We start from the raw sequence: 21,572 nt of genomic DNA, 5'->3' as shown, positions 1-21,572 counted from the left end.
TCTGCCTTTGGCTCAGGTCGTGATCTCAGGGTCCGAGGACGCAGCCCCGCACCCGTTCCCTGCCCAGCAGGGAACCTGCTTCTCCTTCTCCCTCTGCCCCCTCCCTCCTCATGCTTGAGCTCGCTCTCTCTGATAAATAAATTAAAAAAAAAAAAAAAAAAAGTTGCATGCACCACCAACTGAGGAAGCCAGGCCCTCCAAGAGGGGTGCTTCTTGGTCAAAATTTTCTTGGGGCAGGGGCACCCGGGTGGCTCAGTGGGTTAAAGCCTCTGCCTTCAGCTCAGGTCATGATCACAGGGTCCTGGGATCCAGCCCCGCATCGGGCTCTCTGCCTGCTTCCTCCTCTCTCTCTCTCTCTCTGACTGCCTCTCTGCCTACCTGTGATCTCTGTGTGTCAAATAAATAAATAAAATCTTTAAAAAAAATTTTTTTTTCTTGGGGCCTTAGAATTCAAGTAATGACCTACTTGGCACCCAAACTAGAAAGCCATTCTGAATGATGCTTTCCAAACTGTGCTAGTGCCAAGCGATACGGATGAAGTTAGATACGCAGACACACACGCAGACACACACACAGACACACACACACAAAGGAAAGGCACCAAGACCACCTTCAGTAGGTAAATGGATAAAACCAGCTGTGGTCCGTCCACAGTGGAGGATTATTCGGCAGTTAAAAAGAAACAAGCCCATGAGCCATGGGGCTATGAAAAGACCTGGGCAAACCATGAACCCATACTGGTAAGTAAGAGAAACTGGTCTGAAGAAATTAAATGCTGTGACAAGTCTGGCTATCTAACATTCTGGAAAAAGCAAAACCACAGAGACAGAAAAAGGTTGCTGGTTGCTTAGAGGCTCAGGGAGGAGAGGGGAGATAAAGCACAGGGGATTTTTAGAGAATTGAAACTCTTATATGATGATCTATACAAATGCATAATGTCAAGCCTTTGTCAAAAACTGAAGAACTGGGGCACCTGGGTGGCTCAGTGGGTTGAGCCTCTGCCTTTGGCTCGGGTCATGATCTCAGGGTCCTGGGATCGAGCCCCGCATTGGGCTCTCTGCTCAGCAGGGAGCCTGCTTTCTCCTCTCTCTCTCTCTGCTTGCCTCTCTACCTACTTGTGATCTCTGTCAAATAAATAAAATCTTTAAAAAAAAAAAAACAAAAAAAAACTGAAGAACTGCAAAACACAGAGAGGAAACCTTAACGTAAGCCACAGGCTCTGATTCCTAACAACACGTGGCAACTGTCTCAGCAATTACAACAAAGGTACCACACTAACAGAGCAGAAACCAGCTGGGGTGGGTAGGGCACTATCCACTCAGGGTTCTAGAAACCTGAAACTGCTCTTCGGGTGCGTGGGTGGCTCAGTAGGTTAAGCACCAGACCCTTGCTTTCAGCTTAGGTCATTGTCTCAGGGTTGTTGGGATCAAGACCCCACTGGGCTCCACAGGGAGTCTGAATGAGGGACTCTCTCTCAATTTAAGTTGGAAAAAAAGAAACAAAACTATTCTAAAAAAAAAAAAAAAAAAAAAGGGATTAATTTCTAAAACTCCACACTCATTACGAAGAAAACGAGAAAATACAAAACATAGATATGCAGACACTGGTGACTACGTTAGCAGACCTTAAAAACACCTCAACCCCAGGGTGCCTAGCCGGCCCAGTTGGCAGCACATGACACTTTTGATCTCGGGGTTATGAGATCAAGCCCCACAATGGATATAGAGGGGACTTAAAATCTTAAAAAAAAAAAAAAAAAAAAAAAACACGCCTCAGGGGTGCCTGGGTGGCTCAGTGGGTTAAAGCCTCTGCCTTCGGCTCAGGTCAGGTCCTGGGATTGAGACCCGCATCAGGCTCTCTGCTCGGCAGAGAGCCTGCGTCCCCCTCTCTCTCTGCCTCTCTGCCTACTTGTGATCTCTCTCGCTGTGTCAAATAAATAAATAAAATTAAAAACAAACAAACAAACAAAAAACGCCTCAGCCCCTAGTTATCAATCAAAGCTGTGCTGTGCCCTGCATTCCTTGTCTTGGTCAGGTTTAATGTCTGAGTCCCTGTTAGCAGATCAAGGTCAACGACAGCACTGTACAGTAATCACCTGTTAGGATGGACAATGGGATACTTAGGGTATGTTTTAGAGCTACTAACTTTAAAAGCATTTTTCATGAAAACTTGAAAAACTATGTTGATTTCTCTTCTCAGAGATTTTGCTGGGGTGGGGGCAAACAGCCCACAAACCAAATACTTCAACCGCATGTCTAAGTTCAGGGTTACGACAGCATAAACGTCTGACTTCTGCCTCCGCAGCATTTGAGATAATTTACTCCTGTAAAACCATTCCATTCTCTAGCTGATTTTCCAGGAAAGGTCATTTCTGAATAGGGGCAGACAGCCGTACCAGGGATAAACCAGCAGGTTTCTTGGGACGGGGACATCCTCAGTCCCGCCCGGGTCATGGGAGGAAGGGTCTTAAGAGCGTGGCCAATGGAAATCGGCCACTGCCTGGGCTCCAACCCCTGCTCCTGAGCTATAGGGCTGGGACCTGGCTGGTTTCCTAGCTCTGTTTCCTCACCTGTACAGTGGGGATAAAAACAGGATGTCATCTTGCAGGCTTAAAATCCATATAAAGTGCCGTGCAAGAGTGCTCGGCACACAGCAAATGCTCGGCAAACACAGGCCTGACCTCACTCCCAGCTCCGCGGGGCCCCCGAGCAGCAGTTACTCACCGGCGCGTACGGAGGACTGTACTCTCGGTACTTGCGGTGCCCCTTCTCGCTAGGACTGAAATCCGAGTCATCTGAGAAGTCCGAGAAGTCATCGCTGGAAGAAGCGTGGCGCTGTGGTGACAGGGGAAGTGAGCTCAGTGACTGCCGCGGGCTGGCCCGCTGGCAGAGTCAGCCTGGGGACAAACCCTGCTCGAATGTGCCGAAGGGCTCTGCGCTCTAGAGAAACGCCTCACCTGGGGGCATTGAGTGGCAGTAGAGCGTGAGCTACCAACTCTTTAAGGGGAAAAAAAAGCTCTTTATCTAATTTGGGGAAGGAATAAATGACACTATTAAGAGTGGCCTCTGGCCTATGAGACCAGCGTGGCCCGGGGGCTCTCAGGCCAGGCCCCGTGCCATGTAGCCTGGCCCCAGCGTGCCCTCCTGGACCTACTTTGTGCTTGGATTTCCTCCTCTTCTTCGACCTCCTCTTCTCCTTCTCCCGCTCTTTCTTCCGCTTCCGCTTCAGTCTCCTGTGCGACTTCTCCTCATCTGAGTCGCTATGGTGCTTCTCCCCCTTTTCCTTCCGGCTCCTCTCAGGCCCTCCGGAGGTGTCCTGGGTCTCCTCGGCCCCATCATCTTCCAATTCACCTTCTTCCAACTCACCATCTTCCCTATAAACCAACCCCAAAGAAATATGAACCCAGGGTGAACCCAGGGTGTGAGAGGAGATGTCCACAGGCCCCAGGCTGCCCGCCGCTGACAGGCACACGGAGCCTGGCTGCTGTGAGGGAGGCCTTCCTCAGGAGGACATAAGGGCCACTGCCTCTCGTCCCAGCCCGCACCCTCCCCCCTCAAAAAAGGGCTGCGTCCGCTTTCATATCACCTGGCTGGGGGTGGGGGGAGGGAGCAACACATCGGAACTTAAAAGTACTGACACTGAGACCAGCACAACTCTAAGCCACGATTTCTCAAAGTGCTCCAAAGGACTAGGGTTCTAAGAAGAAAGGTGACAAGGTTCCGTGGTCAAATGAGGTGAGGAAAGTCCCATCCTGGGGCTTCACAGTGCTTAATGCTCTAACAGAAGTTCCCAGATGTTTTACCATCAAGAAACCTGTAAAACCCTGTGTTCAAGCATTTCCAAAGCTTACTCGCCACAGAGGCTGCTTATCTCAGGGGACATGGACCAGCCACGGTCCCCAAGTGCCGGGGTGCATGGTGGCCTGAGGTCACTGGTAAGCCCTGGGAGCTGAGGCCCAGTGGAGACAGGGCCGTGACTCTGAACCAGGTGCGGCCCCCACGCTCCAGGGTCCTACCCATGGTCAGGCCTGGACTGCGCCTGAGGATGTGAAATGTATTTTACCAAAGCCCCATAAAGAAGTGCGAGTGATCAGCTCTGGTTTCAAGTCTGAGCCACACCCTTAGCTGTACAGCTCTATGCTGTGGAGTGGGGGGGCAACCAAGCAGCTGGGGAAGGGGAAGGGGTAAGGGAAGGGTCCCAGACTCCTCCTGAGGTCCTCTCCTAACAGCTGTGAGAGTACCCACAGAAGGGGTCCCCCCACCCCACGGCTCTGAACCCAGGGATCCCTTCTGGCTCCCCTTCCTACAGATTTCCCAATTTTGTCACTTCCCCCCTGTGACCCGCATCCCTACCCTAGTACTTGAAAAAATAAGAGCACTCTCCAGACACTGCCAACAGGACATTCTAAATGTCTAACTATCTGCAGGGTGGGGTGAAGGTGTGGGGATACATTGGGTTAAGGAGAAAAGCAACTGGAAAAAGAATCCAGTTTTTAGCCAAACCCACGGACACATTCTCGTACACAAGTACAGGAGTTGGTTGAAAAAAAAATAAATTAAGTTTTCAAATCTTTTAAAACCTCCCAGAGTTCCTGCTGTATGACCAGGGAAGGGTATGTGTGAGAATATGAAAGATCCTTCCTTCTCTATTAATTAAGACCGCAAATGAAGATGGAGAGAACATAAATAGTGGCGTAACGAATCTGGGACCCAAATGGCTACCCACAACGGAACGAATCCAGGCAGCAAAGACCTCACTGCTCAGACGAGACCGGGGCCAGTGTGAGAACAAGCCCACCACGTGAGTGGGCGCCCAGTACCCCTGCAGGGGGCACACTGAAGAAACACCACACTGGTGATTCTCCCAGAGGCCCTCGCGCCATCCCCTCTGTCCAGATGTCAAGGATGCAGACAAGAGGAGGCTCTCTTTATTCTCATTCCCAATTCAACGGGGTCGGGTCAGCTTATAACCCAAGTGGTCCCAAACTCAGATACCCCAGCAGAGGTCAAGGGCAGCTCCCACAGACACAGTGCAGGACACAAAATTTGCTCTGATGTTTCAAAGGAAAACAAGACAGGAAGGTGACCAATGGATGCATCGCGTGGCTTCCTTGCAAACCGCCAAGTTGGGGGGTGGGGGAGTCAGACCCACAGGAAGATGTGGAGCAAAGCTGGGAGGAGCCAGCATTCCTCACAAGTGAGGCACCTTCTGGCAGGGGCTTGGGTGCAGCCTACGGAACAGGGTGTGGGACAGAGCTGCCTGGGCTGCAGTGGCCTTGCCCTTAGTCAAAGTACGACCAACTGGGGAAACTGGTTTCTGTGAGCCAGCCAGCCAGAGGGAGTGGCTGTTAAAGGGCAGCCTGGCACACTCCCTGCTGCCTAGAGCTGTGGACACCCCGGGGAGGGTGGTATTATTACTGGAGCAAACATGATGCATGTTCCTGCTGGAACACCGTGGGCAGGCCCAGTCGCCACACCCCAGGAGAAAACACAGGGAGATGTGGCCAGACAACACATATGGACATTACGGAGCAGAGGAAGGCCCAGAGACAAACCAGAAACATAGGCAGACCTTCCATGAAGAAAAGCTAAAAAGAGCATCACTCTTGACAATAGTCTGGACAGGAAAAAGGGCAGAGGGACATGGTGAAAATTACCCAGAAGCCCAGGGCAAGCAGGGGTGAAGGGAACACGGGAAGACAAGAATGGCCCCCAGAAGCCCCGGTTCCAGAAAACAAGGTTCCAATAGCAAGACCCCTTCAACCCTCTTGTTTCCAGAAAGGAGGATTTCAAAGGGAGAGGAGGTGAAGGGACTTGTCAGAAGCAGACAGCCCAGACACTCCCTCACCCCCGCCCACTCGGGGGGAGGACACCAGGACAGGGCAGAGAAAGGTCCTGCCCAAAATCAGTGGGGGCCACCGCCCCTGTCCTCCTGCCACACACCAGCTTGCTGGACAGCGCAGGCCGGTCTCTGTCTAACACCTGGGGAAAGGACACAAAGACCATTCAAGCAACTCCAAAGCCTTGATGGTGGCCAAGGATGATCCCAGAAGGCGGCCTTTTCATTCCAAAGCACTTCCCAAAGCAGGGAAGGACAGCACTCAAATCCGCCCTATGAAGACCCTGGGCCAAGGAGCGAGTCTCTTCATTCCAACACCTCCGGGACACCTGGGCTCAGTGACAATCTAGCACACAACTGTTTATAAAATGGGGGTGAATACTCAGAACTTTGTTTCCTGAGACGGACCTGGGAGAAACTGAGAAATACACAGTATAAAAACCAACAGGTGGTGACTTACGAAGGGAAACGGGAGACTGGAGGGGACAGAGACGGGGACACTCCAGTGACCAGTGTGCATTCTCGGCACCATCCGGCCATGCAGTGCTCTCAAGCTTCTCAGAGCCCTGGGCTGACCTCTGGTCACCCGCAGGGTCACCCCTATGCTACCACGGGAAACTCACAACTCGCCGCCCAATGTCCTGCATGAATACGGGATCTGTTTCAAGAGGAGAAAGAGGACAAAAAAAGACAAGACGACCAAACCCGCTGGGACCGGGGCAGAAATCCTGGGGGGCACAGACACACCCTGCACGAAAGCAGTCTCCACAAACAGCAGCCTGGCTTCAGTGGTGCCACTTCCCAGACAGCCAGCAAAACCCATGTCAGAGTGGGATTAAACACCGAGGGAGCGCGCCTAATAGAGTGTGACATAATCCCTCAAGAAAAGTGGGGGAAGCCCCGTCGCGCTAATCATTTCAATCTAGACCTGCCAAACCCTCTTGAGACCAGCATGCAGGAGAAAGCCTGCGGCGTCAGCCGGAGCTGGGACGACCTTATTCCCAGAGCCTGGACTGGCAACTTCCCAGCATGGCTGCCCTGGGGTTGGCCTGCCAGGGCCATTAGGGACGGGAAGCCAACCAAGCCGGGGGACTGCCTTGGAACCGGCACCCAGGAGGGAATGGGCAGAGGCCAACGACTTGCCGAGGGTCAGAGCAGTCTCGTGCCTCCTGGACCAAAGCTTCCAGGGCATTTAAATTTCCATTCACAGAGCTGGTGACAGCCAGCTCCTCCTCTCGGGTCAAAGACCAGATCTGGACGCCCATTCTAAGGACTGCCCATTTGGCCACTCCACAGGGCACGTTAGAGTGCTGAATTCATCATACACCATGGGCTTGGCCAAAACAGAACTGGGTAAAGAAACCTCAGGATTCAAAGTAGGCGGGCCCTAGCCACCAGCCTACAGATTCGGGCACGGGGCTCTGTCCTGCCAGCCGAGTGACAACCAGCTCTGCTTGTTCCCTTAGCAGCGCACGATTAACTTAGCCTTGGTTTTCCCATCTGTGGAATGGGATAACTGTGGTACCTACAAGGATTTTTCGGGTTAAATGAAATAACACGGGTAAAGCCCTTGACACGAGAAAAGTACCAACTACCAAATGAAAAGCAGCTACTGATTTCAAGAACCAGCTACCATGAGTGTGCCTCTGCATGGATAACTCTGAACTGGCCCAGATGCTCACTGGAAAGCGTCCCCCCCCCCCACCTTGGGGGCCACCGCTAACTGCTGGCCAGCTAGTCCCCACTTCACTTGGCCCCACCGCGCATGCACAATCATCTCCCGACAAATCCCGCTGCTGAAACTGACAAACCAACATCTTCCTCAGCTCTGATCTAGCTGGAAAGAGAAAGTAACCAAGTGGCTGACCCTAAAGTATCCAAGTGGCCCCCTAAAAAAAAGGGCGCCTGGGTGGCTCAGTGGGTTAAGCCTCCGCCTTCAGCTCGGGTCAAGGTCTTGGGGTCCTGGAATTGAGTCCCACATCGGGCTCTCTGCTCAGTGGGGAGCCCGCTTCTCCCTCTCTCTCTCTGCCTGCTTGTAATCGCTCTCCCTCCCTCTCTCTCTCTGTCAAATAAATAAATAAATAAAATATTAAAAAAACAAAAACAAAAACAAACGAAGCTGCCCAACATGGAAATTCTCTAGACAAGAGATCTGGATGGAAGCTGCAAGGCGCCCGGGTTTGTGGCTCAATCTGGTTTACGAAATAAAATGGGGGAGGGGAGTGCGCCCAAAAAAAAAAAAAAAAGAAAAGAAAAGAAAAGAAAAGGTGGAAACTCATGGGAACAGTGGCTGTTACCTGAAGATCATGAGAGCCCTTGACAAGAGACGGCTAGGTTAATGTGAAGGTCAGGGTTATGATCATTAACTGCCCAAGCGCTCAACAAATTGCCTGGGTAGGCTCTGAATGACCTATTAACTAGGGACAAAATTATAAAATTACAAGGAGGCTCTGCCTCTTCAAATGTCTAACGACAGGCCTAAACGCAGAAGTCCCCAAAGTCCCCAAATTGACGTGTGGGGTAGTTGTTTACTAGGAAGGAGTGAAGGCAAAGAGCCTTTCCCTCCACTGACAAGGAGGTGGGACAGCCCCAGGGGTGGGGAGGAACCTCACTGAGGGATTTTCAGAGGCAGGAAATTCTTGAAATAAGCCTCTGGGTCTTGCACATGTTTTTCAGTGTCCTTACTACCTAGGTTCATCAACCAGAAATCGAGAACAAATGGGCTGTGTCTCCGTTTCCCTCAACATTCTCAGGTGGGGTCGCAGGAGACTGTGACATCACACCATGGTAACATGGTAACATGCCCACATCACAGACACCACCTCACCGGAGCAGACAAGCACAAACCAAGCAGGGGAGAAGAGAAGCCTGACAACCACCAGCACCCCGAGTCCTCCACTTCAACAACGTGAGTGGAAGAGCCTGCCCGGGGTTGGGATTCAGCCAGGAACACACCTACCGCCATAACCGAGAAATGTGAACCAGGTCTGGGTATTTCAGATACTGAGTAATTACTGTTAATCTTGTTAGAGAGAATCACGGTTTTGTGGTTCTATTTTTAAAAAGATCTTTAAGCTAGAAATATGCGCTGAAGACTCTGCAGGTGGGATGAGGTGAAATCTGGGATCTGCTTTAAAATACCCAGGGCAGATGGAGGATGTAGGGAGACGAAGCAGAACCGGCAAAATGTACATAACTGTTGAAACTGGGTGGGTGATGGTCCTTCTCTCATGAAAATGCCAGAAAACTTCCACAGTAAGTTATAAAAAAAAAAAAAAAAGAAAGAAAGACAAACACCTCAGCAAGGTGCGGAGAGGTTGTCAAGGAAAGCAGAGAGCTAGAGTCTGGGGTCAGGGAAAAGGGGGTGGGGGGAGGCTTCTTCATTCCTCATCAAGTCCTTACCTCTTGCCCTGATTTCCACAATGACAAAACCTGCCTGAATACATGAGGGTCTTAGACACCAAAAGCAGTAGGAAGTATTCATTACAAACATTCTGTATTAGCAACCTCCAAGCCAGGTCCCATACTACTGAGCTCCCGTCTACTTGTCTCACACCAAGGCTTAGTAACAAACCTACATGGGTCGTGGGTCCTCAGCATGCCCTTTTACAGAGAGGCTGGAAGAGAAGAAATCTGCCTGTAGGGTCAAGACAGGAAGAAACAAAACTGGACCAAGTCCTGGGCTCTCCGGCTCCAGGCCCAACTCAGAACCTCTACCTTTGAGATAATTAGAAATTATCTGAAAGAGAATTAATTCAACGGGCCAACCGACAAAATTTCTGCCCTGAAATTCGTAACTAGGCTGGCAAAAATAAGACTGATGCACAGAAAATGGATTAAATGAAACAGTATCCCAAGAAAGGCCAAAATGAAATATTAAGACTGGGCGAGGTCCTTAACACTCTTGTATCGGGGGGGGGGGGGGGGGGGTTTCAACTGCAAAGTGAGAGGCGCCCAGGTGGCTCAGTTGGTTGGGCAGCTGCCCTCTGCCCGGGTCACGACCCCGGGATTGAGCCCTGGGTCAGGCTCCCTGTACAGCAGGGAGTCTGCTTCTCCCTCTCCCTCTCTCATGTAAATAAAGACAATATTTTATAAATAAATAAATAAATAAACCTGCCAAGTGAAGGCAAAGACAGAACCTCTGAAACAGATGAATCCTCACGGGAAAAATTCCCTGAGACCATGTGACTCAAGTGCTTAGCACTACCCTGGCCCAGAATAAGTCTTTAGGAGGAAAAACTATTAGGAGAAAAACCTCTATTTTCCCTCTATTAGGAGGAAAAACTGTTATGTGAAGACACGAGGCAAATACAGTCCTTCCAACATCAAATACAGGTAACTGAGACATTCAGAACTCTGACCAAAGCCTTTGGATAGTTCAGGGAATGAGGACACAGAAAGGTCCAAGGAATCCTAGCCAAAACCCAAGTAAAGGGGCTTCTCTCCAGAAGGACAGAAAGCAAGGGGAATCCCAGAGAAGGAAATTCCCGAATCATCCAACACCAGAAGGAATGCTTCATCCCAAAGGGTGCAGCGTCGTACTAGGGTCAGTCCAAGCACACAAACTCTTTTGGAGCATTTCTGCAGAGCTTCAAACCCATTGAGAAAAAACCTGGCCTGCCGGAGGAGTCTTACGGAACCAAGGGGCATTTCCTTTGCCTGAGCGGCTCCACTCCACTCCCACTCTTAACACGGCTCCTGTTCCTGATAAAGATCTCTCTCTGATCCAAGTTCCTCCTGTCAGATAAATCTCTGAAACTGGCTTCTCGGCAACAGTTTCCTTTTTTCTTTTTTTAAGATTTTATTTATTTATTTGACAGAGAGAGACAGTGAGAGAGGGAACACAAGTAGGGGGAGTGGGAGGAGAAGCAGGCTCCCCGCTGAGCAGGGATGATGGAGGGCTCCATCCCAGGACCCTGGGATCATGACCTGAGCTGAAGGCAGATACTTAAATGACTGAGCCACCAAGGCTCCCCACAACAGTTTCCTAATCACCTTCTCACACCAGCCATACTTTAGACTGCTTACAGCTGGAAAGATGCTGGTTCTCATCCAAAGAGGCCTGATTTTTTTTTAAAGGAGGTCTGATTTCTATTATTCCCGAAAGGAAAATCAAATCACTGAACTAGGGAACCAAGACTCTTCTTGTCTGTAACTTTTTCTGGAGAAATGTTTGGTTCCACTCAACGTACGTTCAACTAAGACAAAGGATGTATTTTCAACTCAAAAGAAGCTGGGCCTCGGATGACTAAGATTCTGTGTTCACACACCGCTCAAGAGCTGAAGGAGAACTGCAATTACCCATACGCAATGCTTTGTGAACTTCCAGGCAACTGTGGGCTCCCGGAGGGCACAGCAGAGGCTGGCAGTCACCTGACTTTCCAAGGGCGCAGCACAGGGCCAGGCTCAGACTGGCTGGGCCCCTGTGATGTATTCCACACAAACACAGCAGCAACCTCAGCACTGCACACCCTCGTGGCCAGCTGCATCAACACGGACACTGGACAGTAACCTGGATCACCGTAAAACTCTAAGGAGGTGATGGAGGTCTTGTCTTTAATGGAAAACTCATTTGCTGAGTGTTTCTCGAGGGCCCCAAGAGGCCAGAGGGGGACAAAAGCCTACACGTCAAAGTGACCAGCCGTCAAGCACTTCCCAGGGAGGGGGCCCACCTCTGTTGCCAAGAAGCTAAGGTCCCTGGGGCTGCTCTGGTGTGCCCCGCAATGGCAGGGAGGGCCTGGAATCCCAAGGAAACCTAAACCCTCGTGTCTGTTAGGAAAATGAGGAGAGCAATAACCCAAGCCACCTGCAAAGGACATCGAGCCAATGTCACTCAAGTCTGCCCCGGCTCCCCGGGGTCGGGCCCTAAGAGGGATGGGTCAGCTGTGATCGGCTTCCACACTAGCTTCAAGAAGTTTCCGGCTACTTCTAATAAATGAAAATCCCTTAATTTTAAGATTCGGAAGGCCAGGCTCGGGGCCTCTATGGGCAGTGGAAGGAGTGGAACACAGGGCAGACAGAGCTACAGGGTCATGGAGGGACAACACAACTCTCTCTCTCTAAGGCATGCTTTTTTGTTTGTTTGTTTTTAAATAACTTAAAGTAAGCTCTACACCCAAGGTGGGGCTCGAACTGACCACCCCAAGAGCAAGAGATGCATGCTCTACTGACTGGGCCAGCAAGTCGGGACCAACTTTAAAGGAGTACCTGTATTCCCTGCATGCCTTCCCACCACCACCGCCACCACGACAGAAATCACGGCAGCTGCTGGGTAGGTAGTAGGTGCATCACAGCAGAGGGTGGGAGCAGCCTTCTCTTTAAAGGGCCGAAGAGTACATACTGTAGGCTTTGAGGGCCACAAAGTCTCTGTCCCAACAACTCAACACTGCTGTTCAACACAAAGGCAACCACAGACCTTATAAATCAATGGGCGTGGCTATGTTCCAATAAAACTTTACTCCGAATTAAAAAAAAAAAAAAAAAAAAAAAAAGGCCAGGTGGGCAGGCTTTGATGGGAGAGCCACATTCTCTCCACCCCTGTCCTATCAGAAGTGACTTTTAAACTTTGACCTTGACCCGCATCTCCTCCTTTACATTCCTCTCAAACTAGTCTTCAGAATGTTTCAGGGTTTAAAACTCCACCGCATTCTGCTTTTTTCGATCCTCTCTCATTTCTTTGTGTTTCAAATGCAGGAGACAAATCAATACATGGGACTTTGTAACCTACTAATGACTGCACACCGCAGTTTGAAAATGTCAGCTCCAAGACGCATTTGGGTAGAGAGCTGGGGTCTGGGTACAGGCTGCCCAGGGTTCTAATTCTAACTCTGTCTCCACACCCCTTAGCTCTGTGACCTTGGACAAGTGACTTCATTTCTGTTTCCAATTCTCATTCTCAGCGTAGGGCTGAGGCTGAGCTATCACACTGGAAGCACTTTGAAGGTCCCTGGCAGGTCATCCCTGCCCTTCTTATGACAAGAGACCCTGTCACATCTTTGGGAAGACTAAGTCAATGACTCACGAGTATCACATCCACGCTGTCTACCGCTCCCCATCACCTCTCTTCCAGAAGGGGACCGACCCCAGCTTAGAGGAAACAAATGGAAACCCATGCCCTTCTAGGCTTTATGCTTCCGGAGTTCATGGCTTCCGGGACCACTGACAAGGACGACAGGGACAAGGGAATCTGGTGCTCAGCGAACTGGTGGATCAGCCTGTGACCCAGCCACTCAGCCTCACCCTGCAGTTCATTTTTAAGGCACTTTCTTCTCAGGTGGGTACTGAGAGCTGCCACAGGGGCAGCAAACCCTTGACCCTGACCGTGGCCAGAAGTTGCAGGCGTCAGACACGGGAAGGAAATCCGAGGCCTGCTACAGGCAGTAACAACCTTTGCCCAAACAAATCTAAATAAAGTCCCCAGGAGAGAAGAGCACGCTGCACACTCTGAAAACTTTTCTGCTCCAAGAAAAGCACGGGACAAGCCTGACTGCTGAATGAACAAAACCTTGACTGACTCAGCCCAATTACGGAGGGGCAGGGGAATTGTGGAGCTGGGACAGGCCTTGCTGCCTTCTGGAGACTCTAAAGAGCGATGGTCAAGGACTAAGATTAAGGGGATGAGACCAGTGAGCAGTGGGTTAGGTGCTACAGCCCTGTGCGCTCAGCTCTCAGGAAGCCTACCACAGTCGGAGCACAAGTACGGATCCTAACTGCCAAAAACGAACACGGGAAGGTCATCAGCATAAAGCTCAAGATACCAGGCTGTTCCAGCATCTGTAATAAGGGCGCTGAGAAAGCAAGACATGCTTTAAGATGGTTTCCACAAAGTTTCCACCCCGATCTGCTCCCTGCAATGAAATAAACTGGCCAGAAACCTGAGCTGGAAGATAAACCGACTTCCCTCAAAAACACAGATGTTAGGCTTGCTTCTGTTTACACACCAGACAATAAATTCTCAGGTGTTTTTTTTTTCCTTTAGTAGGGACAGCAAAAAGCTAATGAAACCAAGATTCGCTGAATGCCAGGCATTGTGCGGGTGTCCATGTATGCCCACTTGACTGCAGTGACCCTGAGAAACGGCCGTTATCCTTAGTGCCCACTGTAGGGAGAGCCAGGCCTGAACACAACCTTATCTGTCTCCAAAGGCCACACTGTTCCTTCCTATCCTATTGCCACCTCCCACGTTCAGATGTCACCACTTGCCTTACAAATAGGAGCTGAGTCACCAATTCACACAGATATGAATGCAGCAAAATAAGTAAATAAAATACACACGGAGGGAAAAAAAAAGTACGAGACAGATTCTCTATTCTGAGCAATTTCGCCAAGAGACACAAACTACGCTCCCAGCAAATGTCCTGTACTGGAATAAAAAATTATTCCAACAGCAGGATGTGACTGGGTTTACATGAACTGAGGGCGGGCCCGTGTCTTCGTTTTGTCATCAACTGATTGAGGCAGAAATGTGAAAATTGCCCACGTAGGCTCCTACCATTGCTAAGAAACCCTGCACCCCTTTTCCAGGACCGCTGTCTTCGGCAACCATCAGAGCAAAATCACTGCATCGCAAAGATGTGGCTGATAAATTTGGAAAGCCCAATCCGGGAAAGTCTCGCTCCCCGCCGACAGTCACGGTTTTACTTTGGACTTAACTAAATGAACTTTAGAGGCCCACCCAAACAGGCAGCTTTTTCACTCTTTCCAGTTGGTTTTAATCATGAAACCAGCCTCAAATCATTGATTCTGACAAGACTCCCATTACCAATGAGCAGACGGCTCCTGCAGAGGCTTGAATCAACTTCCTAAATGCCAACTACCAGGAACCCCAGAAATCAGCCTTTTGTCTTCCACTGTGGCAGAAGCTTTGTTGCCAAGGTACAGGCAAGAACCTTGCTCGCTTAGAAACGCAGCCACTCACTCACTGTTTGCCCTGACTCTGTCACTCAACTTCCTACCCCAGGGTCAGAACCCCCTGTTCTGGTACTAGACAATTTCGTCCACAGGGACCAAAACCTAGAGCTTTCCACAGAGGTGGGAAATTAGTAATTTTCACCAGGCAAGTATTTGCCGTAACTGGACCTGGCTTCTAGAAGATGGTTCTAGGGACTTAAAAGCCACAAAAACCTAGCGGAGTGGAACAGCAAATAAGGCCACCCTGAGACATCCATCCCTCCCCTACTGGGGCAGGGGAAAGATCTAAGAGAAAGGAGCAGAAGTGGAGGCATTATTTAAGGATAAACTACTAAGTCAGCCCAATACGGAATTGTCTACATTCAACTGGATGGAAACAAACTCAGAGTCAACCATTCAGCTCTAATGGGCCAGGTAGGCCAATGGCTGGGAAAGCCTTCATTTCCACAGGTGCAGAAGTTCCCCCTTGGGATCAACCTTCCTGGCCAAGCAAAAGCCACAGGGTTGTCCTTCTAGAATAGCTCACTATACTTAAAAATCTTGACTTGTCAAGAATCAAAAACTTTACCTTCCAAGCAAATAGAAACCCAATCTGGAAGATAGAGGACAGTCTGTGAATCAGAAAGCCCTGTTGGGGGGGGGGAATCCTCATTCTCTTTTGAAGAACAAATTTGAGGAGTAAAAAATGAAGGGGTTTTAGGACCAGAATATCCCTGTTTTCAGGGTCACAATTGGTTGTATTTCTACCAGGATATTTTAATTTGCTTTCCCATTAAGCTTCTCCCCAGAGAATATAACAATTTTAAAGATTTCAAGTGTCTAAGAGGTGCTGTTAAATCAGGGATTCTGAGTGACACCCTTTTTTTTTCTCTCTTTCTTTGCAACATCCATTAATTTGAATTTTAACTAGTACTGGTACATCAGTTTAGGGGGAAAAAAAAGGCAGTACTGTGACATTTCAAAAACAAAGACTATCGAAGTACAGTTTGACATAATTACTGGGGCTTCTTGGTTTTCAGGAGAGGAGAGTCCTTTGAAAACGGAAAAAAAACAATAAACCCTTGTGTTGATATGCCTGAGTACTCTCTAAATGTTTGGGATAATACTTTTAAGTTCAATGAATGACTGCTAAAATTTTCACTTACAAAAGAAGTAAAGTTAAACAAGCATCCTCCGACAACTTAGTCGCCCTCGAAACTTGGAAGGTTCCTCTGTTAGCATCCAGTTTCTGCACTTGGCTCCTGGAGGAGGAATTTCACTAAGGAGGGAAAACTTCAGATAAATGCAGTCCGTTTTCAGCTGACCCTGTGCACTTGATCGTGTGTTCAGTTTGTGCTTCAGACATTATTTTTTTTTTGCAGGATACTGTACTGTGTGGACACTTCTTCCTCCCACAACTTGTTTTACATACCTAAGATCACCACTTCATAGCAGTTAGGTTGTGAGGATATGGAGAGAAAAGAATAAAACCAGTGGCCCCACTTAATTGCAGTTTACGGTTCCTCATCCCAACGTAAGTGAACTTTTTTTTTTCTCCTAAGAATGGGGGAAAAAAAAAAGGAAACAGGATCTTTCGGAGGGGAAAACTGGGCTGTGTGTTAATAAAAAGTTTTCACTACCAAAGTACATCAGGGACCCAAAGTGGGCAAGATGGAAAATGGAACTTCAACGTGTTTTGTTTTTTAACGGAAGAACTTATGCTTGTAAAACACATCAGAAGTAGTATTTGGTTCTGCAAGTCATTTCTGTTGCTGTTTTTATCTTGTATGTGTTGGTGGGGGGGGCAGGGGGCTGGAGGAAGTGTTCTCTCCACCATGACTGGGCGTGTTTGCATCAACTTTTCACGGTCAGGCATGTGCTTTCGAACAAAGGAACAGTGGAGACAGAGAGAGGAGATTGGGGCTTGACACGCGTTACAGATTTGGTGCTTAAACAGTACTTACAAATGACTTGCTTAATTTAAACGTCCATCACCATAAGAGACATTGGAGTAAAAGGAGCAAATTGGATCTACTTGAACCACAATCTTTTTGGGGGGGGGGAGTGGGAGGGAGGGAGGACCTTAACTCGAATGCAAGTATCATAAACCAAATTTAGTTAACCTCGTCTCCTACAAATGGACCTGAAGTATCCACTTTCTTCAAAGATGAAGGCTGGAGACAAAGCAATGGACAGAAATGGAGAGAGGGATACCAAGAGCTTGAAAACATGGGCCTTTTACGTAAGTTTTTGTCACGTTACAGTAACGCTTTTTTTTTTCCTTTGAGAAAACTGTGTACGACAAATTAAAAAAACTAAAGATCAAAAGGATGTGCAAGTCTTAAAGGGTTCAACTGGGTTTAGAATCCTGATTTGAACATATAAATTCACTCAAGCATCACTTTGGTCTAAAGGCAGGAGGAAGGCAGGCAGGAAAGGGACAAAAAGAGGGAGATAATTGAATTACTCAATAAAAGAGGCTACTTACCATCCCAACCCATTGTAAGACATACACTTCTGACATAAGAGAACTCCTTAGAGGTCGAATAAAGCGTGTAAGCACCTTTGAGTAATGCACCTGCCCCCAAGAGAGGGCCCGGAAGCCCAACGTGGGCTTAGCGCACAGACCTTTGCTAATCTGTTTATTTCCTTGAACTGGAAGCAGGCTGCGATGGGCTGCGATTCCCAGGACGATACATTTAATTAGAACAAAACAGAAAACAAAAAAAAAAATTTTTGTAAAAGCTCACCAAACTGCTGCACTTGTGTCTCTGAATGTGGGTGGCATTTCTTTTAAAAGGCAAAGTATGGTCTGTGAAGGAGAAAGGGAAAAGGGGAGGTGGAAGTGGGGAGAAGGGGCCGTGGTACCTGGCAAGGAAGCCCTAGCTGAGACCCCTATCTAGGGGAAGATCCTGAAAGCGATTCCCCAGCCCCGGCTGCTGTGGGGCAGCCATCTGTCCAGCGCGATCTCTTCCCCTCCCCACCCCCACTCCTCCTCAGACTGCCTTTCCTGCCGGTGGAAAACCTCCTTCCATTTCCAAATCCACTCTCTAGACACCTCTTCCCCTACCCCACCAGGAAAGGGAGGGCAAACCCTGCGCCCCAAACCCCTGGAGCAAGGGAGACCGAGGCCCCAATCTTGCCCTGAAATGCGCCGGGCTGGCGCCTTTATCACCTTCCAGAACAGGGCGTGGGGCAAACCCATTTCGCACTTAATAAAGGGGAAGGGGGGGGCGCTCCCTTTCACCCCCTGCCAAAGCACAAAAAACCCTCGTTTTCTCTCCCGGAAGGGATGGCGCCCCATTTTAGCCCGAAAGAGGAGGGAACCCCATGAGAAAGAAGAGACCAACTTCCTCTCCCCTCCAAGGCAGGGAAACCAGACCTCCATCCCCCCCACCAACCCAGCCAAAAACGCAGCACCTACCTACGAAAAACGAGAGGACCCCTGCCTTTAAGAAAAACACGGGGAAGGGGCTTCTCCCCCAAAGAGGGCAGGGGCTTCCATCAAGGAGGCTTGAGATCCGGCCCCCCCACCAATTTTGCTCTCTAGGGTAGAGCTAGGAAACACCTCCCGCCAAAAAGTGCGAGTGCCCCCACCCAAAGCACCCCCCCAAAAGGATGGAGAGAAAACTGAACGAACCCCCACTTTCTGCCTAAGAAAACTAGGGTACCTCTCTAAGTAGGGCAGGGCACACCTCCCGCAAAAGAAAGGATACTGCCAGGGACTGGGAGACCCCAACTCCAAACCCCTAAGAGCGGGGCTACTGCTCGAGATCCCCCCCCCCGCCAAAAGGGTCCGGGAGCCCCTCCCCCATCCCCTTCCCCGAAGCCAGGCGACGGGCAGGCTGGCCGATGGCTGCCAGCTCCGGGCGCTGGGGCAGCCAGGACCCCCGTGAGCCTTCGCAGCCCCCCCCAGCGCCCCCTCCCCAGGGCGGGCGGGCGGGCGCGGGGGTCCGGGGGGCGCCTCCTCACCTTCCCCTCAGCATGGCGCCCAAAAAAGACAGAGCGAGAGCGAGGGAGAGCGGGCGAGCGCCGCGAGGGGGGGGAAACGCATGAGGCCAGGAGAGAAAGCAAGCGAGAAAGAGCGAGCGAGCGAGAGACACCCACCGACCCCGCCCTTCCTCCTCCTCCTCCTCCTCCGCTGCCCGGCCCAACATGGCGGCCGCCCCCCTTCCTCCTCCTCCTCCTCTTCCTCCCCCCGGGGACGCCGCCCCGGCCGGGCCGGGGGCCTGACCTGTCGTCAGGGAGCGGGAGGCGGTGGTGGAGGAGGTGCGGGGTGGCCGGGCAGGCGTCGGGGGAACACGGAGGAGGCGAAGGCGTTGATGGCGGCGGCGGCGATGGCGGCTGCGGCGACTCTGATGGTGGCGGCGGGGGGGTCCCGGGCGCGGCCTCCATAGTTCCTTTGGGGGGGAGGGGATGTTAATGCACGAAAAAGGACTGCTTGGGCGTGGCGGGAGGGGCACACTTCAGCTCTGAGGGCTCCTGATAGGAATGGGTGTATATTTTTTCGGTTTCGGAATCACCTCTGCGCCGACCTCCGCGTAGGCCGCGCGGCCTAGGCCTTGGCGGGCCGCTCGCCGCCTTTCTTCGCAGCCCGCCCCTGGGGTCACTCGCTCACGGGCGCGGGGCCCTCATCGGGGCGAGAGCCCCCACACACACCTCCCCCGCGGGCCCGGAGGTGGGGGACCCGGGAGACACGGACACTGGTGGGTGGTTGGGTGTAATTAGCGCGGGCCGCGCGCGATGGAGCAAGCGAGGGGAGAGGGGAGAAGAGGAGAGCGAGCGAGGGGGTTAAAAAAAAAGGATTTTAAGGAGAGAGGAAACGGGCCGCGGAGACGGGCCGACTGTCTGCCCGCCCTAGGTGCCCCGGCTGCTCGGCCCCCGCCGCAGTCAGAAATTCACACAAAATGGCGGCTCAGCCCAGAGGAGCCTAAAGGCTGAGGCGGGAGGAAGGGCGAGGTGGGAGGGGGAACTGGGAGGCGGAGGCGGAGGCGGCGTCACGTGGAGGAGAGGGGCAGAGGCCCTCTCCGGACCGCCGGCGGAAAGAGCCGAAAGCCGCTGAGCGGGAGACTGGGGGTAAGCGGAAAGAGCCGAAGTGGCGATGGGGGTGTGGCTAAAGGATGTATGGAAAGTCGTGGGGACCGGAGATAGCCGAAGTGGACGAGGACCGGGTTTGGGCGGGGGAGAAAAACAAGGAACTGAGACGATCCGGAAGGAGCCGAAGGCGGCGTCCGAGGTGGGTGGCAGGAGGCGGAACTAGCCGAAAGAGGGATTTAGACGGAAAAGGCCGAAGGGCGGGGCTCGGGAGGCGATTCGGAGTAAAAGAGTGGGAAATTCGCCCGAGAGCAAGCGAACCGAAAATCGCCAGCTTGAGGGAAGGCGGGAAGAGCCGAAAGTTTTAGGTGGGAGAGTGGGAGGAAAAGGATTCGGGCTACGAAGAGAAAAAAAATAACCGAAAGCTGGAGGCCGAGTGCCCTGAGTTGTAGGTTTCCGGAGTAGGGGAGGATGGAGCCAGGCCGGCCCGGAGCTGACGTCATTAGAGACCTCGGTCGGTGACGTCACTCTGGGGCGGTGCGAAAGGGGCGGACCTCGGTACTGCCTCCAGGAAGTTTCAGAACTTGGAGCGCGGTACCGGGAAGGCTCTCAATAAATGCTCCACAAGAAAGCTATTGACCGGGTTCAACCAGTGTGCAGACGTAAAGTCCTTTGACCCTCACAGCTATGCAGTGAGGAACTGATACTCCCATTCTGGCGATGCAAACTGATTCCTAGTGTTTAAATAATTGTTAGTATTAGACTCTCTTTATGTCTAATAGTATAATAATATTAGACATAAAGAGAGTCTCAGGAATTTTAATCTGTGCCGGCATTCCATTGCCTCCTCCAAAAATTCGTTCAGTCCTATTTACATCCAAGGCTCTTTGTTTAGTGCTTTTATGAGCTTCTTGAAAAGTGCCAAGCTCCGCGATAGGAACATTCTATCTCCCTGGAGCTGAAAAACCCATAACGCCCCGGGGTGGCCAGGGAGGCTGGGAGGGACTGGTGATTAGAAGGGAGACTCTATTATTTGGAGGGTGGTGGCGCCCTGGGCAGAGTTGTTCAAGTTGAGATAGGAAGGAGAAGAGAAAGTTCCAGAGGGCGGAAATAGTTTATTTCAGACCTGGCCAAGTGTAGGAGCATTTAGGTTCCAGGAAAAGGAAAAATAAATATTAAAAAATGCCTCCGGGCCCCTGGATGGCTCAGTGGGTTAAAGCCTCTGCCTTTGGCGCAGGTCATGATCCCAGTGTGCTGGAATTGAGCCCCAAATCCAGGTTTCTGCTTAAGCAGGGAGCCTGCTTCCCCCACTCAAGCGGTGTGAAAGATAAACCTGGAGGTGAAGGCACCAAGTCACTTCCTGGTATATTAACCCTACCAAGCAGAAGAAATTGTCCCAAACGTGGTCTGCAACTTAAGCTTTTTGTAAGAGTAATTTACAAGCTCTTTCAGTGAGGTAATTTGCTTTTCTAATAAAAATATTGAAGCCGTTTGTGAATGAATTTTGATGGTATGAAATTTGTCCTGAGAAACCAGTGGTCCACCCGCTTAAGAGCAGACTGCCTGCCAGTCAAGACTCACAACCTTCAATCTTTTTCTTTTCTTCTGGATCTAGTCTATAATCTCATGATGATTAATTAGCCATTCTCTTCCCCCATCAAGTGTCCTTACTGTGAATAAATTTTCTAATTCAGCCACAAGAGATCTTTTTTTCCCCTTTAACGCATGGTTGTAATAAAATGTTGGCACATGCTTTTAACTAAGTTGTCCAGAAGTTTTCTTTAATACAAGATTAGTAAAGCAGGGCTGTA

The 21,572-nt window shown here is 50.6% G+C and overlaps 2 protein-coding genes and 1 long non-coding RNA gene across 15 annotated transcripts in view; 2 read left to right on the top strand and 1 right to left on the bottom strand.

Moving 5' to 3' along the window:
* Nucleotides 1-19,625, bottom strand: part of ZC3H4 (zinc finger CCCH-type containing 4) — a 40,627-nt gene extending 21,002 nt beyond the window's left edge. For 2 of the 10 annotated variants that reach the window (XM_059153166.1, XM_059153176.1), the window contains exons 1-4: nt 19,251-19,625; nt 18,962-19,127; nt 3,154-3,373; nt 2,724-2,834 (exon numbers count right to left, since the gene is read on the bottom strand). In XM_059153166.1, coding sequence (XP_059009149.1) covers nt 2,724-2,834; nt 3,154-3,373; nt 18,962-19,122 — 492 coding nt within the window. In that variant the 5' untranslated portion in view covers nt 19,123-19,127; nt 19,251-19,625. The other 8 variants (XM_059153168.1, XM_059153167.1, XM_059153172.1 and 5 more) reach the window with 8 other exon arrangements.
* LOC131818576 (uncharacterized) lies at nt 8,512-17,217 on the top strand. Its single transcript, XR_009348884.1, has 3 exons — nt 8,512-8,823; nt 16,110-16,261; nt 16,895-17,217. It is a non-coding gene; the product is annotated as an uncharacterized LOC131818576 (long non-coding RNA).
* Nucleotides 19,626-19,727: 102 nt separating the features above from the next.
* SAE1 (SUMO1 activating enzyme subunit 1) overlaps nt 19,728-21,572 on the top strand; it is a 97,608-nt gene continuing 95,763 nt past the window's right edge. For 2 of the 4 annotated variants that reach the window (XM_059153181.1, XM_059153180.1), the window contains exon 1: nt 19,816-19,963. The gene's annotated coding sequence lies outside the window, so the exon portion shown is untranslated. The other 2 variants (XM_059153182.1, XM_059153183.1) reach the window with 2 other exon arrangements.

The sequence above is a fragment of the Mustela lutreola genome, chromosome 16, assembly GCF_030435805.1.
Source record: "Mustela lutreola isolate mMusLut2 chromosome 16, mMusLut2.pri, whole genome shotgun sequence".
NCBI classification, from domain to species: Eukaryota; Metazoa; Chordata; class Mammalia; order Carnivora; family Mustelidae; genus Mustela; species Mustela lutreola.
Note: the sequence above shows the minus strand (reverse complement) of the source record. Positions and strands in the feature narration are given on the sequence as shown.